The sequence below is a fragment of the Metarhizium brunneum genome, chromosome 5 (genome assembly GCF_013426205.1).
Source record: "Metarhizium brunneum chromosome 5, complete sequence".
NCBI lineage: Eukaryota > Fungi > Ascomycota > Sordariomycetes > Hypocreales > Clavicipitaceae > Metarhizium > Metarhizium brunneum.
The window spans coordinates 3,717,789-3,734,274 of NC_089426.1; the positions used below are offsets into that span (position 1 = coordinate 3,717,789).

At 52.6% G+C, this 16,486-nt stretch overlaps 4 protein-coding genes across 4 annotated transcripts; 2 read left to right on the forward strand and 2 right to left on the reverse strand.

Moving 5' to 3' along the window:
* Positions 1 to 599: 599 nt before the first annotated feature.
* On the reverse strand, positions 600 to 1,181 carry G6M90_00g091750 (uncharacterized protein; the record flags this gene model as incomplete). The annotated part of the gene is made up of 3 exons (XM_066131405.1): positions 600 to 708; positions 774 to 882; positions 941 to 1,181. The coding sequence occupies 3 exons, from the start codon at positions 1,179 to 1,181 to the stop codon at positions 600 to 602; spliced, it is 459 nt and encodes a 152-aa protein (XP_065987416.1).
* Positions 1,182 to 2,767: 1,586 nt separating this feature from the next.
* Positions 2,768 to 3,999, reverse strand: RRT8 (Outer spore wall protein RRT8; the record flags this gene model as incomplete). The annotated part of the gene is made up of 7 exons (XM_014686335.1): positions 2,768 to 2,868; positions 2,922 to 2,992; positions 3,055 to 3,128; positions 3,185 to 3,216; positions 3,269 to 3,734; positions 3,794 to 3,869; positions 3,920 to 3,999. 7 exons carry the CDS (start codon positions 3,997 to 3,999, stop codon positions 2,768 to 2,770), a joined length of 900 nt encoding a protein of 299 aa, XP_014541821.1.
* Positions 4,000 to 4,919: 920 nt separating this feature from the next.
* On the forward strand, positions 4,920 to 6,126 carry Lancl2 (LanC-like protein 2; the record flags this gene model as incomplete). Its single annotated transcript, XM_014686336.1, has 2 exons — positions 4,920 to 5,848; positions 5,913 to 6,126. The coding sequence occupies 2 exons, from the start codon at positions 4,920 to 4,922 to the stop codon at positions 6,124 to 6,126; spliced, it is 1,143 nt and encodes a 380-aa protein (XP_014541822.1).
* A 7,853-nt stretch (positions 6,127 to 13,979) lies between these two features.
* Positions 13,980 to 15,229, forward strand: G6M90_00g091780 (uncharacterized protein; the record flags this gene model as incomplete). The annotated part of the gene is made up of 3 exons (XM_066131406.1): positions 13,980 to 14,168; positions 14,303 to 14,400; positions 14,485 to 15,229. The coding sequence occupies 3 exons, from the start codon at positions 13,980 to 13,982 to the stop codon at positions 15,227 to 15,229; spliced, it is 1,032 nt and encodes a 343-aa protein (XP_065987502.1).
* Between the last annotated feature and the right edge of the window lie 1,257 nt (positions 15,230 to 16,486).

Genomic DNA, 16,486 nt, shown 5'->3' on the forward strand with positions numbered 1-16,486 from the left:
TATTAGACCATGTGGAGGAAAAGTACGATTTGGTTCTTGGAACGCTATCAGTTTCTGTGGTTGACGATATCGAAGAGCTAACAGAGCCCGAACTGGCCCTGTGGCTGCTCGTATGGATTTCTTCAGGACGAGTACTTCCAAATGATGCCGATTCAAGGACGGTGGTCACAATTTCTTGAGAAGAAACGATGATCGTTCTTGTGATGAGCGATATTGGAGGCAACAGTGTTCCTTTGGACAACGAAGTCCATGATGAAGTTGATACGCCCCACGATGCGTTGATATTGCCACTTTGAGTGCTTGTAACTATCTGAGTGACTGTGGCGATGGAATTAGATGTTTCTGGAGTGGCAGAGTTTTCGTTTGTAGAACTCAAAGTTGCGGTAATAGGCAAATTTGAACTCTCAAATGACGCTGCGGAAGAGACTACTGAGTTGGTCACTGTCACCTTCCGAGTCACTGTTGCGGTTCCGAGGCTAGACGCCCCTTCAGCGTTCGAGGTCAAGGTATTGGTCTTTATGGCTGTGTCTGATGTCAACGTAGCTGTGACAGCAGAGGTGTGACTCGAGAGGGAACTTGGGCTGGTCACGGATTCGGAGTTAGTTGCTCCGTCTTCGGTAGAAGACGAATGCTCCCGTTCTGTGGAACTGGAAGAAGTCGAAGCCCCTGTCACCCCCAACGCCGAGCTTCTCACCCAGGAGTCTGATTCTGTCGATAATAATGTCGACTCAGATGCCGACCCAGACGTCGACCCAGACTTGGTGCCTGCTGACCTGGTTACAGTTGAAGCGTAGGTCAATGTGGTGTATTTGTCACTTGTCGATGGAGGCTGGTTGGTGACGGTCAGAGCTTCTGTGCTGATGGTAGTCACCGAAGTCAAAACTTTGAATTCCCGTATTGTTAGCATCATGTTTTGTTTTGCCCTTTATGGAACACTCACAAGTAGAAGAACCCGAGCTGATGATCCAAGTTGCGGTCGAAATTGAAGTCTCGTACTGGTATGGAGGCGGATATCCGTAACCATAGCTCGGTGGCCCATAATCCGGAGGTGAATCGCGAGGGCCAACACCAGAGAGATGGCCAGGTTCAGGACGGGTTCCGTATTCAAAAGGATTGCCAAACGCCTGAGTGAAGGAAACTAGAAAACTTAGGATGAGGGCAGGGCCAAAGGCCACGAGCATCATTGGCAGCTTCATTGAGCAGACGGCGAGGGCAGGGAATGCTGTTTTACTAGAATGTAAGTTGCCAATGCCGTAGAAATCCCAGCTATTTAGGGACAAAAAGGAGGGTCTGAATATCCAGGATTCTCAAGAAATTAAAGAGTGTATACAGGACAGGTGAGTGCCAAGAAAGGTTCAACGAAAGAATAGGATCAATTTCGAAAGAAAGAAAGAAAGACGCGGTGTCTCCAAACCGTCTCGATATCTCAAGGGCTGAGGCTCGAAAGGCTTGCGGATACAGGAGAAACCAAGGGTTGATAACAAAAAATGGTAGGGCCGGGGCGCGAGAGGTGAAGATAACAAACTTGGACAAACGTGACGGCAGAGCCTTTTCATTAATGTCAAGTGTCGGCTTCACGCGAATCGTTTATGACAGCTGGCAGAGTCGTTTACGGCAGGCACGACTGGGTCCTGGCTGACCTCATAGACACAGAGCATAACAGCTGTCAATGGACTGATAAACAAGTTTCCCATTCTTATTGGAATCACATCTGGACACATAATTTATGGACAAAACCCTGGCTCACGTCCTGTGCGTGCGCCTGCAGTTGCTACTATGGGTGAGTTTGACGCATCTGGAGCAACATCGATTGTGGGACAAAACCATAGGCGACGTGCTTCTACGTGTCGAAGCAAACTCTTGATCGAAGGAAGCCGCCCCTTTTGACCATTTCAGCTCTGGGCTGCAGCGTATTACCGAATATCGACCATGTCAGCATTTGTTGCTCGACGTGCCTGTTGCACAATACAGCTCCTGTGCGACTCAATTACTTCTACGGTTACCTGTGGAGTGTCTAAAGACCTAGGTAGGTAGGTGTTTTGATTGCTTGCTGAAGAAAAATCACTCTTAGAGACAACGGGGTATGCCTGCCGTTATTGATACACATCCGTTGCTCATTGGCGGGACCTATCAAAGTGGAAATGAGTCGTGAAACGGTTCATAGCAGTTCGCCATCGACGAGTACGCAGGCAGCCGTGGAACGGTGGCACAATCGATGATGTACCTGCAAACCATGCGCGGTCGAATCTACCCGTCGGTGTTCGCTTCGCTAGTTTCACAACATCTCCTATTCCTAAGCCCCGGCCATCATATCAAACGGTTTTCTAAGAATGGCGAGCCGGTCCAAAACGATGGGGTCGAGTTTGGTAAAACCGTCAATGTGAAAGGGTTTTGAATACATAGCCCTGGCGACTTGTGGTCAAACAAGTTGACCACCAATAAAAGTTGGGTCTCAGCGTCGTCGCGAATGGTGGCACCACAAGTTATCAGATGCCACAGCCGAGTATCTGTTCAAACTGACACAGCCTGGATGCTATACTCGAGTTGAGTTCTTTGCGCCATAGATCTTTGTTGAATATCTATTTCTACGACCTGAACCACGATACTCACGACCGTGGACCCCAGTGGCAAAATTCGTCCATCTCCAACAAACGAGCTAGCAGCTGCAAAGGGGGAGCTTGCCCTGCGTTATGGACTATCACAAGCAACAGTGGCAAGTCTTGCTAATTCGACACCATGGATCAATCTACACTGTCGCACATCTCGGCTATTGGAGCTTCTTTGCCGCCTCTCGAAGAGTCGGTGCCGTTTCATCCGTCATGTTTGTGTTTAGTTCCTCGATATCTGCGGCCCACAATGCGGCCCCGACTGGTACCTGTTAGCGCCAACGATGCATTAGAATGACTGTGGAATAGCATTACCGGTATTGGTGTAAGTGAAGAAGATGTTGGCAACGGGTACCATTTCCAGTAGAGTGGCCACGAAGCCGAATCTGGTGGTAATTGTATTAGAAGCTGGACTTGAGTTTCGTGGACGATGAGGTAATTTACTCACGCTGTGTAGGCGCCGGTATGTTTCTCTAACCAATCGCGCCGTTGAGAGGCCGACCAGTTCTTCAGCTGAAAGTACTGTTTCATGATGAGCCGAGACGACCGAAAAAAACAAGACACACAGACAAACTTACGCGGCCATGAACTAGGGTCCCCCTGGTTCGAGCTACACAAGTTGTTAGCCTGGAACTCTTATCCCCGGCAACGCGGTGCCATACCTTGAAGAAAGAGAAACATAGCTGTGCCGACCACAGGGATGAAATTGAGAGGCAAATACATAATGTATCGAATGATAGCCGTCGGACTAAATTTCGTAAATGGGCTTTTCAAAGTTTTCCCCAGCCTTTTCATGGGGTCACTTCCGGACTTGACCTCGCGGCCCTCACGGACCATGTTGATGGCATTTCTGGAGATGAGGGTGCCATCAAAGGTGTCGAGAATTGACTGTTGCAGGATCCAGTTCCTCGAAATCATGTTTGTGATGGTCGAGCTTTCGTTCAATACAAGCAGGACTGTCGAAAAGACGGCCAGGGGACCACTGGTGAAGACAAGCACAGCAAGCTGTGGGAGGTAGGTAAAGGCAAACATGCCGCCGATTACACCCGCAGATAGGCTGAGATACGAGCCAATCTTGGAAGTGAACGGCTGCCAGAGGGATTTATGCGAAAGGAAGTAAAAGACCCCCTGGGGAAAGATTAGCCATGATGTGTTGCCACAAAGGTAGACTCGGTAGACGGTCGTACCTTGATCGGATATAGATAGGCCTTGCTCTTGAGCGCTTGATATGCTACCCCCTTGGCTTTGTTTAGATCCTCCTTACTAGGACCGGTAAGTCGGCGAACTTTTATGAAGGGCGTGAAACAGCTTACAGAATTCCCTGAGCCTTCTCGTTGACGGAGTTGGCAACACGGCTGCTTCTGGACTTGCCACTCTTGGAGTTGTCTGCCATTGTTTTTTTTGCCACAGCTTATTCTAGCACAGCACTAAAGAGAGTACAGTGAGTGAATGATGAGAGTGTAGCCACGTAGCGAAGGCGATCTAAGCAAATAGCGGAGCGTTGGTAGTTTGGCGTTGAAGTGTCGTGGTGTTTGCACCGGCAATGCGTCTTGTAGTAAGTAGTCTTGTAGTAGTCGTAACGCACATGTGCATTGTGAGCTCATCGAGTCGACGTCTATGTCGTCATACTGGGTTGCGTCGGTGCACCCAAAAAACAGGGACAGCCCTCTTCGGACTAGTGCCATCAGCTAGAGTCATTCCCTACTAGGTAAGTACCTCGGTAGGTAGCCATCAGTCGCCTCGTCCACGTCGCGTTTGTGATTTTCACAAGAAGATTGCGATTGTAGCTGATGCACAATTCATGTCAATTGACAATGGTCGAATTCCGGGGTAAGCAGATAAGCGAACATGGCCCCATGTTGTTCTTACATACCCGCCCGGGTCCGATGTCCCGGGGGACTCGAGGACGCCGCAGCTGTTCAACCGCAGGCATGTACTCTACGCTTACAAACTTTCTATTCCAACTAGCCGTGGACAAAACTAGGTCTGGGAAACACAGCGATTCAACATTACTTTGACTACAGCGCCTCGCAATATACGTCGATGGTGAGCGCAGACATTGGTGAACAGTTGTCAGTTTCGTGGCTCCCCCACACTTGACAGCTTACATGTCTTCTTCAGGGTTTGAGGGGGGACGAGTTGAGGGGAAAGCCAGCCATGGTCCGGATGGAGGACACCTTGTGGCGTTGATATACACCACTGTATAAGCAGCGCTCAATCGAGAATGAGGACGAGAGAGAAAAAAACAACAGATTTCATCCCTTCGCCACGCCTGGTTGAATTCGCCGCGCCTTTTGCAGGACATTTCTCATCATGGCGCAGAGACATCTCCCTAATACGATGCCCCTACGGCCGCTGACGGCAGACACAACAGCCCTCCTCAGGCAGAGTCTAGAGGATATCGTGCAGCAAAACCCCCCTCTGGACGAGCACCAGGACAGCCTCTCCGGTCTCCTGTCCGGACACACCGCCCTGGCGTACCTGTTTCTCCGGACGGCCCAGGAACACGCCGGCCTGCAGGTCCGCGGCCACGGGTGCAAGTACTGGGCGGAGCAGTACATGGCGGGCGACCGCGGCGCGCAGGAGATACAAGACAGGAACTGCGGCCTCGCGTGCGAGAAGCTGGCCTTTGAGGCCGTACGGGCCTGCGTCACCGGCAGCGAAGGGGACGTGGCCGCGTTCCTCGACAACATCCCCGGGCTGGCGGCGCGCGAGAAGGCGTTCCCCAGCGAGATGCTGTACGGGCGTGCCGCGGTGCTGTACATGCTTCGCATGGTGAGGCGATTCGTCCCGAGCAGCGCGGGCCCCGTGGACGAGGCCGTCGGCAGGATCTGCCAGAGGATTCTGGACACCAGGGACAGCAGCGAGGGCGACTGGCTGTGGCACGGGAAGCGATACTACGGCGCTCCCCACGGGGACGTCGGCATCATCACGCAACTCGTGCTGAGCGATCCTTCTCTGGCGCCCAGGCTGGCGGCCCGCCTGGGAGAGCTGCTCGACTTGCAGACCGAAGGTGGGAACTGGCCTTCTACGGCCGAGGCGAGGGAGCGCGCAGACAGGCTCGTGCAGTTTTGCCATGGCGCGCCCGGATTCATCTTTGCGCTGCAGTCCCTGCGGCCGTTCTACCCCATGCTCCGGGAGAGGATCGACGAGGCGATTGCAAAGGGGCGACGGGTTATCTGGGCTCGGGGCCTGCTTGTCAAGGAACCGTGCCTGTGTCATGGCCTGTTTGGGAACGGACTGTAAGTATAGCCAGCCGACCCTTTGTGTCGTGTCGTGCGGCCGGCTCACCTGTAGAAACACCAGAGCTCTTCCCCGCGGGGAAAAACGAGACCATTTCCTGTCTCTCGCGACGCCGGATTCTCTGCAGAGACTGCGCAGCGACCATCCCGGCCTCTTCAGACACGGAAGTTGTGGCAAGTCGTCGTCTCCCCTGTTTAGCTACTTGCCCAGCGCGGCGTGGACCTGGACCGTCTCCAACGAGGATGAGCCGCGCATCATTCTGTTCAATGATGTTTAGCCGCACACCGGAGTGCCCTTCCTGAGCCGCCAGAGGGAAAAGTAAACAAAAAATAAGTAAACATTTCCATTATGTATTCATTCGTGTGGAGTTGGCGGCGTTCGAGTGGCATCATGGACGTGTGAACCCCGGAAAACAAACCTTGATATATGGGCGAATGGAACATGCTTATTTTCCAAAAAGGCTTGCTGCAACCGTCGAAGCCAGCCAAATGCTCTTAGGCGTCATAGTAACTTCAGACCTTTGGGTAGTGTAAATGGGTGTTTGTGGCGTTTAGATGTCGCCGGTGCAAATACTACGACAGTAACTTTGATAAAACCTTGGATCGGTTAGTGCGGGAGCATTGGCGGTTATCACGGCCGTCCAAACTGGCCAATGTTGTCGCCGCAACACCCGTAATAGCCATTCATTGGTTGGCTGGAGGCATCAATCTTTCCAAAGTTTTTCAAGCCCATCCCGCCAAGTCAACCCCACGGCCCCGTATCCGACAGATCGCGAGACTGGTTGTTCGATCTGCACACACAATAATGCCATTTGCCAGGGAAGAGAAGGATTTTTTTAGCTGTGGGGAGGAGAAGAAGGGGGCGTGTGTTGCGCTCTTGGCAAGTGGGTCCTGGCCCGTCTCCGTGTCCGATGGATGGGGGCGGGTTCCGGGACCTTTTTTTTCTTTCTTTTTTTCGCGTTTGTCAATGCCCACTCGTCCGGTCGCCACACCGTCGTCGCGACAAGCCTCCCGAGTCGGCGAACGGGTCCCGTGTTGCATGGCTCGATTCCCACAAGTCACTATTGCTCTGATGTGCTTGGCAAACTCTACTTCCAGCGTTTGGCGCTTTGCCGCCATCATGCCCAGGCCATCTATTGTCTTGGTATGAGGGGAAAATGGGGGCCAGATCCCAAAGCCCGCTGAAGGGAGTCGAGGATTCAGGGAGCATCTAAAGTAGGGTGCACAACCCCATCAAGCTGTCATGGTTTATTTTTGAAACAATTACACGCGTTACCAAAGTCAGAGATTACAACGCTGGCCAACGTTACATCTCTGCAGTCAACCGCAAAGGATACAAATCTGGCCACATTGAATACCGCGCTGTGCTGTTTTCAGACAATTTCATCGCCATGGTTGGTTTTAGTGTTGAACGATTTTGGCCGTAGCAAAACAAGACCACCAGGAGAATCTGACAATAATTACCAGGCCGGAAAACAAGGAGCTCTAATGCTTGAAAGACAGCATGTAAGTTCATTGGAAGAATAAACCCCTGGCAAGAAGCACAGCTGGGGCTCCTTGCATCTGTAGGCTCAGGTGCGCCAAACCATACGTGATGTCACTTCCGACGTAGCAAGTATGTATACGCATGAGCTATATCTTGCAAGAGGATCAGAGAGCGATATACACTCCGATCACGGGCTCCAGCATTGAGGCGTTATATGCCGGTAAATGAATCAACATCTCATGCGAAGCAAGTCCTCGACGAGGAAGGACGTTAGCGATTGGAGAGAATCACAAGGCCCCAAAACCGCCGCTCGCCCACAATCTCCCCCTCTCCCGAAAGGCCGCAAGATAAAAGTTAGCATTGATTTGATCGATTTTCAAGGTCAAGTGCTCGGTTTAGTGGGCACCAGTTTGTGCACATCCGCGGAGGTTGACGGACAATTGCCGTGGTGACGACACCACGCCATGTCCTGCAGAACAGCAATTGACCGTTTTGATTGGATCTAAAGGGATGCACAATGCTCTCTAGGAAAGCAATGCATGGTTGCATTTTCGACAACCATGGGAACCGGGTGTCGGCGTTTATTCTTAGAGCCACATGATGTCGGCATGAAGCGAGAATGGAGACATTAATCGGGGGATCCGACCGCAGGCAGGAAACGTAAGGGAGGGGGGAGGGGTGAATCAGGAGATGGGAGAGCTAATGTAGAATGACATTGTTTACATGCAGGAGAAGGAATATAGAAGAAACCAAGTCATGATACAATGCACCGGCCTGCGCTTCCAGCAGGGGAACGAGACCGACCGTGGTTCAACCACCGTGTCGGGGTGGAAACGGGGAACGTGACCATGTGCCATCGGACTTAGACGGCGAATATCCAGATACTTGGGAGGTACAGTAATTGTACAAAACCCGTACTCCGTACAGCTTATGTGAATTGAGCCTGAGGGATTTCTGGAACCCGGCTTCTTCCTAGTTTGAGGTCGTTGCGGCAGCTCGACAGCCCTGTGATGCCCCTGGGGGGCGGGCGCTTGGAGGTCATGCGACACGGACGGGCACACGGGACATGACATGCTGTATGACGTGAAGGGCGAGAGGATATCTGTGTATGTATGTCGCTGGCTGAGTGAGCCTCCTCGGCCAGAAATTTTCATGGCACAATTTGTGCGTTGCGGTCTTGTCTCGGTGCCGACCTCAGCGACTGTGGCCCGGAAAACCAGGTCCCGTCATTGGCTGCACGGGTCACAGCACGGCTTGCCGTCGAGTCGTCGACCTCCATTGAAAAGGCAAAATGTTTTGGCTGACGCCTGGCTTGAACATTTGGCTGCTTGGTCAATGAGCGGGCGGACGGAGCCCATCCATCGGAGCCCGAACCACCGGCCACCCGCGAAACGGCCAACTTCTTGGTTGTTTCCTTATCCGTACCTGGCTTCCATTGGCGTTTTATCCCTCGGGCTTGGACCCTGATCGTCGGGGGCAATCGCCAAAGACATCACCACCACGGGTCCAAGGGCTCGTGGCACGCACGCATCAAGTCGAGTTGACTAAGCGCAGAGCCTGAGGTCAATGGACGCGACCCGCTTCAGCTCATGCATAGTCCTGATTCACCCTCGTGAATACCGATCTCGACACGTCGGGCGCAGCTAGGGTTCACAACACTAATAAGGACTCGGCGGAGAAAACGGAAAATCCTAAGCGGAACCGAGTTGGCTCTAAGCGGGTTTCGCAGTTGTAACCACCCACATGGTGGTGTGTCTTTGCCAGCATAGTGACGTCTGGGGAATAAACCGCATCGGGTAGTATGTATTCCTGTAGCCCACAAAAAGCATTCAATTTTGAAGCTTCTAGAAGTTCGGTCGAAGTTCGGTGACCATGTTTGCAGCGATTGCGGCCGGCAGTTGAGCTGGGAATCTGCAAGGAAAGTGGGTTTTGTGTTCATGGTGGCTCAATACCATAACGCCAGATATGTTTTTTTTCTTTTTCCATGAAACAAAAGAAGCCAAGCTGCGTCAAAGTTGCAGACCACACCCCCCTCCACGGAGGCGAGTGAGCGAATTGGAAACATGATGGCATTTTCGTGAGGAAGATTTCGACTGGCTGACGGGGTCAAAAAAGCTCTGGTCTCAGGTGCTCCATAGAAGAGTATTCCAGCTCCACAAGGAAGGCGAGGGCCGAGACCTTGGGTGGGGCGCCTGCCACTTTTTTCGGCTTCGTCATAGCCTGTCATCTCTTACTCTTACCATGGCACAAGAAGGATGACAAACGATTTACCCCATGCAACCTATCCCGTGATCCACTCACCATCACCATTCATCCTGCCGTGATCTTTGGCAGCAATATCGAAGACTATGCTTGGCGTAAGGGGTCGACGTCGATTCCAACGACAGCCTTGCAGGCAGCCTGCCATCCACTGGGCAAGGCGTCGCCTAGTGCGAAGAAGATACAAAACTGCATCAAGGACGGAGTACTGGATGGACCCATGTGGCGGCACGGCGTACTGTGTGGGCTCAAACGTTATTATTCCCATTGATTGAGCTGCTATTCCCGCCCGCAGTGCCGTCCAGCCGGATTGCCGATCACATCATCACAGACCATACACGCCATTCAAGTTTCGTTACACAGACGTTTTATTTCTTTGCAACGGCCACTAGGCCCTTACAGCACGAGGAAAGAAATTGTATGTCAGAATGACTGCGAATGTTTTCTCCAAATATCATCGACAGCTCGCCAAGGCATTCCAGCTCGTCTCTCCCACGGCTAGCTTCGTTTCAAAAAAAAAAAAAAAAAAAAAGAAAAGCTCAAGTGCTCTCCATTGTTCGTGCGGTGGCAAAGAGAGAAGCAGGGATACTTCACACCTCATGCAGTCAGCTCTTGCACTCTCATTGGCGACTTCGGATAGCTACGACCTCAAATCGAACCAGTTGACTTTTTTCTTGGTGGAAATGATTGAAGGCAATTCAAGTCAGTGTTGTATTTATCGGAGCGAGGTCGGCATGCGCCCCTCCAACAGCAGCCCTACAGAACCGTTGACACTATCTCGAACACACAAAGAAAATGACGAACCATGTCGGGAGGCTAACGCCAGCCTCGGCGAGTCGCACAGAACCTTGAGCAATTGGTCGCCCATGATTAATGCCGATTCCGCCATTGGGGGGGTGTATAGACAAGAGATACCTGCGTGTTGACTTCTGGACGGGTTACGCGATGAGGCGCACACTACGGATTTGCCCACCGGCGATTTGATTCCCGGAATACTCGACTGAACATCGTTTCGATCATCAATGATTCACTGATTAGAGCGAGGCGCCGACGGAGGAAAACGCCAACTGATTTGCGGCAGGCTCTAAAACTGGGAATGATTACCGCATCCTCGGCAACCACCCATTGTGTGAAAAAAACCTGCCCCCTGGGCCCAGCTCGCACCATGTTGTTGATGGATTTCCTCCATGATATAATCAACGGCTGAGGGCTTCACATCAAGCGCGAAATGGCAACAAGGCGCTATCCCGCGGACTTTGATTGAGTCGGTGTCGGTTGTAAGAAATCTCCGGACTCCACCAACTGCATCCATCATGTATCGAACACCCACCCACCCGGAGGAGAGGGCCATGTACATAAGTCCGTGGATTGTCAAGCCACGGCGTTTGAGGTGCGAGCGGACCACTGGTAGCACGCTAAGGCTTGTCATTTCATGCACTCGTGGCTCAATCTCTTGGGGTTCCCTGTAACTCACAGCATAAGTAGCGGTAGACACTTGTTCGCCCACAAGGGGTCATTCGACCCGCCAACCGCACAAAGACGCCGGACAAGGAAAGACTAAAACTCTCTCCGCAATACTTCCTTGATTGTAGTTCTCTCGCAGCTCGGGCCCAGAAGAGAGGAGTTCAATCACCGGGTCAGAAGGAGGGGAAAGGAACAACGACAGGCCAGAGGTAACGCTGGTGATGTTCGCATCGGTACTCTGCGTGAGAAGCGTCCTCCAAGCCAGCAATCAATCAACTCTTCACAAGGTGCTTAACCCTGCAGGCACTCAGTACCCAGCCACATGTGCCTGTCTAGTTAGGTATGTAAGCTGTCGCGAAGGATTACCAATTCGTTACCCAAGCTTAGTTACCTCGACCACTGCCTATGAGTGGCTCATACTAGACTGGTCTGGCTTCGGACCCGGCGAAGTGGGAAGACCACACAGACGGGCGAGACGAGACGAGGGGATTGGCGTTTCTGTGGCTCCGTGAAGAGCATAACGACGAGAGATAGCCAACCCAAGTGCTGACTTGGTTGGTTGGTCATGCTCGACTGTCGCCAAAATGCCCACCGGCACGGCACTGACAACCGCACGATTACAATGCACCTCGATGGCCAAACGTGGTCCTGAGGTTCTGCTGGGGCGTCCAAACAGAAACCTCATCATCTCCTCTCCACAGGCGCCCCCCCCTTTTCAAAGTTCCAAAGTTTCTCAAGTTGCGTTGTAGTAGCTTTGGCTGCACGGCCATATGCAACAACCTGGGGCCTGGGAAGAGAAACAAGAATTCATCGGTAGAAAGGCCCGGCATCTGTTCATGACGGTCCTGTTTCTCACCGCCAAGAGGCTTGCCTAAGTTGAAATACGCCCTAAGGAAGGACTTGAAGCTGTTTCTGGTTGCTAAGGTTTAATGCCCGTCGCCATGGCAGGGCCGTCGAAACCTTGCCGGGGTCGTTGTGTTGCAATGTGATACTTTTAGACGTCGCCTTTTGACTAGCGACGACGGGGCGGTCGTCGTTCGTGGGGGGAGTCGTTTTCATCGTTCCATGATGAAACAGAACTGAGATAGGGTTCCAATACGGCCTGTGATGTATCATAAAGCTTGTGGGGTTGGTGAAAATTAGATGAGGAATGCGGGCTTGCAACACTTGAACAGACGGTCCTGGCATTAGTCCAAAATACGCAATGGAGCTTCTTATCAATGTCTGTCGATGACGAGAGAAGGCGGCCGGTAGCCACATGTAAGAGGTACGGCAGCAGCACCATTTTCTATGCTATCAGACAGATTTGCGACCCAGGCTATTGGACACAACAACGGCATCGGCGTTGTGGCGGCACGATCAGGGAGTATTATACGATGGGCAACTTCGGGCTATCGACGGAGTTGCGACGCGGCAAATCAAGAGAGGCATGGCTTGGCTATGCCAACGTGCTAGGCGTGGTGTAGCGGCATCTGGATATCGTCCCTCCATGTCGCTACGAGTACTCCGTACCAGGGTGGCCTTGGTTATCAACTTATCATGCACTCCGCGGGACGGACAGGGTCACGGCCACGGCCAACGGAATTTAAACGTTTACACTGTAAACTAACGTTAAAATTAGGCGAAGATGGGCTGCAGATATGACGTGGCGGCCAGGAAGATGAAAACCAAAAAGAAAACGAGCAACAAGAATAAAATAGAGTTGGGGCATACGTGGTCTCGCGAAATCTGTGGTCCGCAGTCCCAAAGGGAGAGGAAAATCAAGGGCCAATTGATGACACCTGGATGCAAAAGGGCCGCTGTATAAGCGGACCAACTCACACCAGCACCGACGCAACTAGATAAAAAACAGAGCAGGTCACCGACGAGGGTAGGACTGGAAAAGGTTGGAACATGAAGTTAGTCGCCCAGACTATGGGGTCAAAGACACAAACATCCTGGTCGGTGACTTGCTAAAAGCAGCTGGATGCGTGGCAGAGCCTGGCCGCATCATGGTATGTTTTGGCGATGGGCGCTCAAGTCCGCCGCTGCAGGCGGAGTTGAGAGCCATGATGAATTTGATTGATCAGTAATAGTGCAGGGCTGGCAAGACCTCAAGCTGGAGAATGAGCACTTGAGACCTGGGCACATATCTGGGCAGACTGATGTGCAGCCTAGGGGGCATTTGGGGGGCCCGCTGGGGGCTTTAGGCGCTGGGTCACAGGCTGTTTAGCGGCCGTCTACTGGCCATGCCCAGTGGGAAAGAAAAGCCAAAATTCCCATGGCCCCACCCGCCAGCAGCTGCGTGCTAGCAACTGGCTACTTGGCCGGTACGCGATTGATTGCACCAGACTGCAAGGACGGGGACCCCCATGCCCGTCTCTCGCCATTTCGGACATAAACACGCCGCCGACAGGCTGCTGGAGGCTAGCCGCACACCCCCCCCTCCGCCCCGGCGCAGGTACCTCCACGGGTACGGAGTACGTACTCCCGCCCAAGCCCAGAAAGGCGCAAAACGCAACCGGCGTCTCCCCTCTAGCAAGTCGATTCATCACTTTCAAAGCCATCCCTGACGATTATGTGAGACTGAGTCTTTGCCCCGGGAGATGGCAGATACATATGTACACACATACATATACGCTGGCCTCTGCCCTAGCCATGCATACATTAATCAGCCCGCGCCCCTCTCCTCTGGCCGTCGAGTCATTTCCCACTCTTGGTGCAAAAGGCCGTTTTCCCATACAAGTTGCGGTGGCTGTTTATATAACCTGCCCGGTGGCACCAACACCCTCCTCCGTCTGCTCCTCCAGTTTTGCCCGAATTACAAACCGTTTGGCAAGAATACTTTGCCATATTACAATTGCTTCCCTGCTTCCTCCCCTTGCCTGATACCTACCTGATTCCCACATCGCACACAGACACGCGGACACACAACGCCACATCATGGGATCGCATAGCTTGCCTTCGCCCCCGGCGGAGGAGAATAAATCGGGAGCTTCTAGAAAGAGCACGTCGACAAAGTCTGTCAAGTCTACGAGTCGTGTTTCCAAGCGCGCCAGTGCCAGTGCTGCCGCTGCCCACCACCATGATCACGTAACTCACGCTGCGGGCATGGATGGCCGACATAAGCGAGTATGGAAGGCTTGTGAGAGATGTAGAATGAAGAAGACAAAGGTACCGTGAATCCTGTTTTGACCCGAAGACGCAAAACAAGTCTTTTTTATTTTTTTATTTTTTTATTTCACGCTAACATGAGAAAATGACAGTGCGATGGTGAATTCCCTTGTAAGAGATGTAAGGATGACGGCCTTGTTTGTACAGCTGGGGTCCGCAAAAAGGTCGAGTATAAGCAGCTGCCACGAGGGTATGTAACGTGCCCATGATGACGTTTCATGTACTGTCCCAATCCAGAGATGTTGTTGTTGTTGACACGGGTTGAAATGAGCAGATACGCCGAGGTTCTTGAAAACACTCAATTCGCCCTCATTGCCACGGTTCACAAGCTGTACAACATGGTGCGCAACTCACAAACATGGGAGCTTGGCGAACCCGATCTCAACGACCGCGGGCTCCCCGTGATCCATGATATCGCGCAGAAGCTCGGCTGCATCCGGCCCAACAGCGACATCGACCTCCCCGTGCACTCGGTGTTTCCCGAAGACGAAGCCGGCATGGCAGAGCTCGCGCGTCAGCTCGAGGAACAGCAGAACAAGGACGGCGACAGCCAAAAGGACCTCAAGGACACCGACTCGTCCAGCTACCAGCGAAACGACCGTGCCTCGTCATCGGAGCTCGACCATTCCGACTTTGAGGACTACCGCAAGGCGGCATTTGGCAGCGGCAACGCCATGACACTATCACCGCAGAGCTTCGCCGGCAGCAACGACTTCGACTTCAGTCCCACGGTGCCCGAGATGGACCCCAGCGTCATGTTTGCCTCACAAAACCAGTCCATGCCCAACTTCTCCACATGGTCCATGCCCAAGTCTCAAAACAGCGGGCTGGCAATGCAGCACTTTTTGCAGCAGGCAGATGCCCTGCAGAGCATGAACATGATGAACCAGCCCATGGTTGATCCTGAATTCGGCACCATCAAACCCGACATCCTGTCATGTCCCAACCCCGATGTCATGATGGGCATAGGCGACCCCATGATTTACGGCGGGTTTGACAGCGAGTCGATGAGACTCTGAGTCTCTGAGTGTACCGAATAGTCAACACAACTACAAACCCGCTCACACTTGTGTGTGTGTGACAGAGAGAGGCTGGATGGGTAATGGCTATTGATTCCAATGGGCTGGTTCCAGGGGGGGTTGCACCAACAGCCCGTGTACATGAGACGAGAGCACGACAGGCATATCTTTTTTTGAGCTGCGGCCGGGGAGGGAGTTTGACGCAATGGGGAAACCGGCGTTTATTGTCCTCTAGTGGTTCCCGTACGACATTTTTTTTTTCTTGTGGATTTTTTCCCCATTTTCAGCATTGCGTTTTTATATTCTTTATCCTTGATGTTTTTGGGTTGGCGTTGGTAAAATCCGATAGGGAGTAGAGGTTATAGAAGTGCAAGGGAGAGGCTACAAAATAGCCCTCCCCCCGTCATCAATTTTTTTTTTAATTCCTTTGCAGGAGGCCACGATGAGAGGTGCCAGGATGAGCTGGATTGGAGCTCCGCACGCTGCATTGAGCAGCTTTCCATAGACGCGCGCCGGGACAAAGTAATTTCACTTACGATATTGCGTGGGCATTCATGATGAGTCATTGCCGTTGCCGATTGGTGATTGATCCGTCCGTGATTCACGGCCCTCGGTTTCGTTTCGGTTCGCCGTGCAGTGCAGGCCGTGAAGTGAACGACAGACAGACCCGATCGATCGGGCCCCCGAGTAGCCTAACCTCGGATCGATCTGGAGAGCCGCCCCTCTCCTATCGAAATAAACTCATGGCGATGACACCTGACTATTGCGCGAGTCCAGATCCTAGCCCTCTTTTTTTTCTTTTCGGTCAGCTTTAAATTTCTGGCAGCTCCCGCTTATCACTAATCGCTGTATTTCATGTCATCGTCATTGACTCCGGGGGGGGATTTACACGGCTACGAGAACGAGAGCTACCTAGAGCGAAGTTACATGCCGCTTCTCCACAGAGTTGGTGTATTTCCTTCATGTAGATCCGGGGTGGGATAATCTGCAACACATAGCTGCGTAGAGCCACTGGTGGTCCCTTTGAGCCTCTTCTTCCTCGTCATCTCGTCCTGCTGCTCCTGCTGCTCCTCTTTCCCCCGCAACATGGCGGTGCCACAGCAAAGTATATTGGCCCTCGCAGCTATTTTAACCTCTTGCTCAGGCGGGGAGGGGGGAGGAAGCTCGCCTTGGGCCTTCTCGGGGGGTGTTCGTGGCGGCCCCCCGGCGCAGCCACGTGGGCTATTTGCTTGCTTGCTGCTTGCTGCTTGGGAGCAG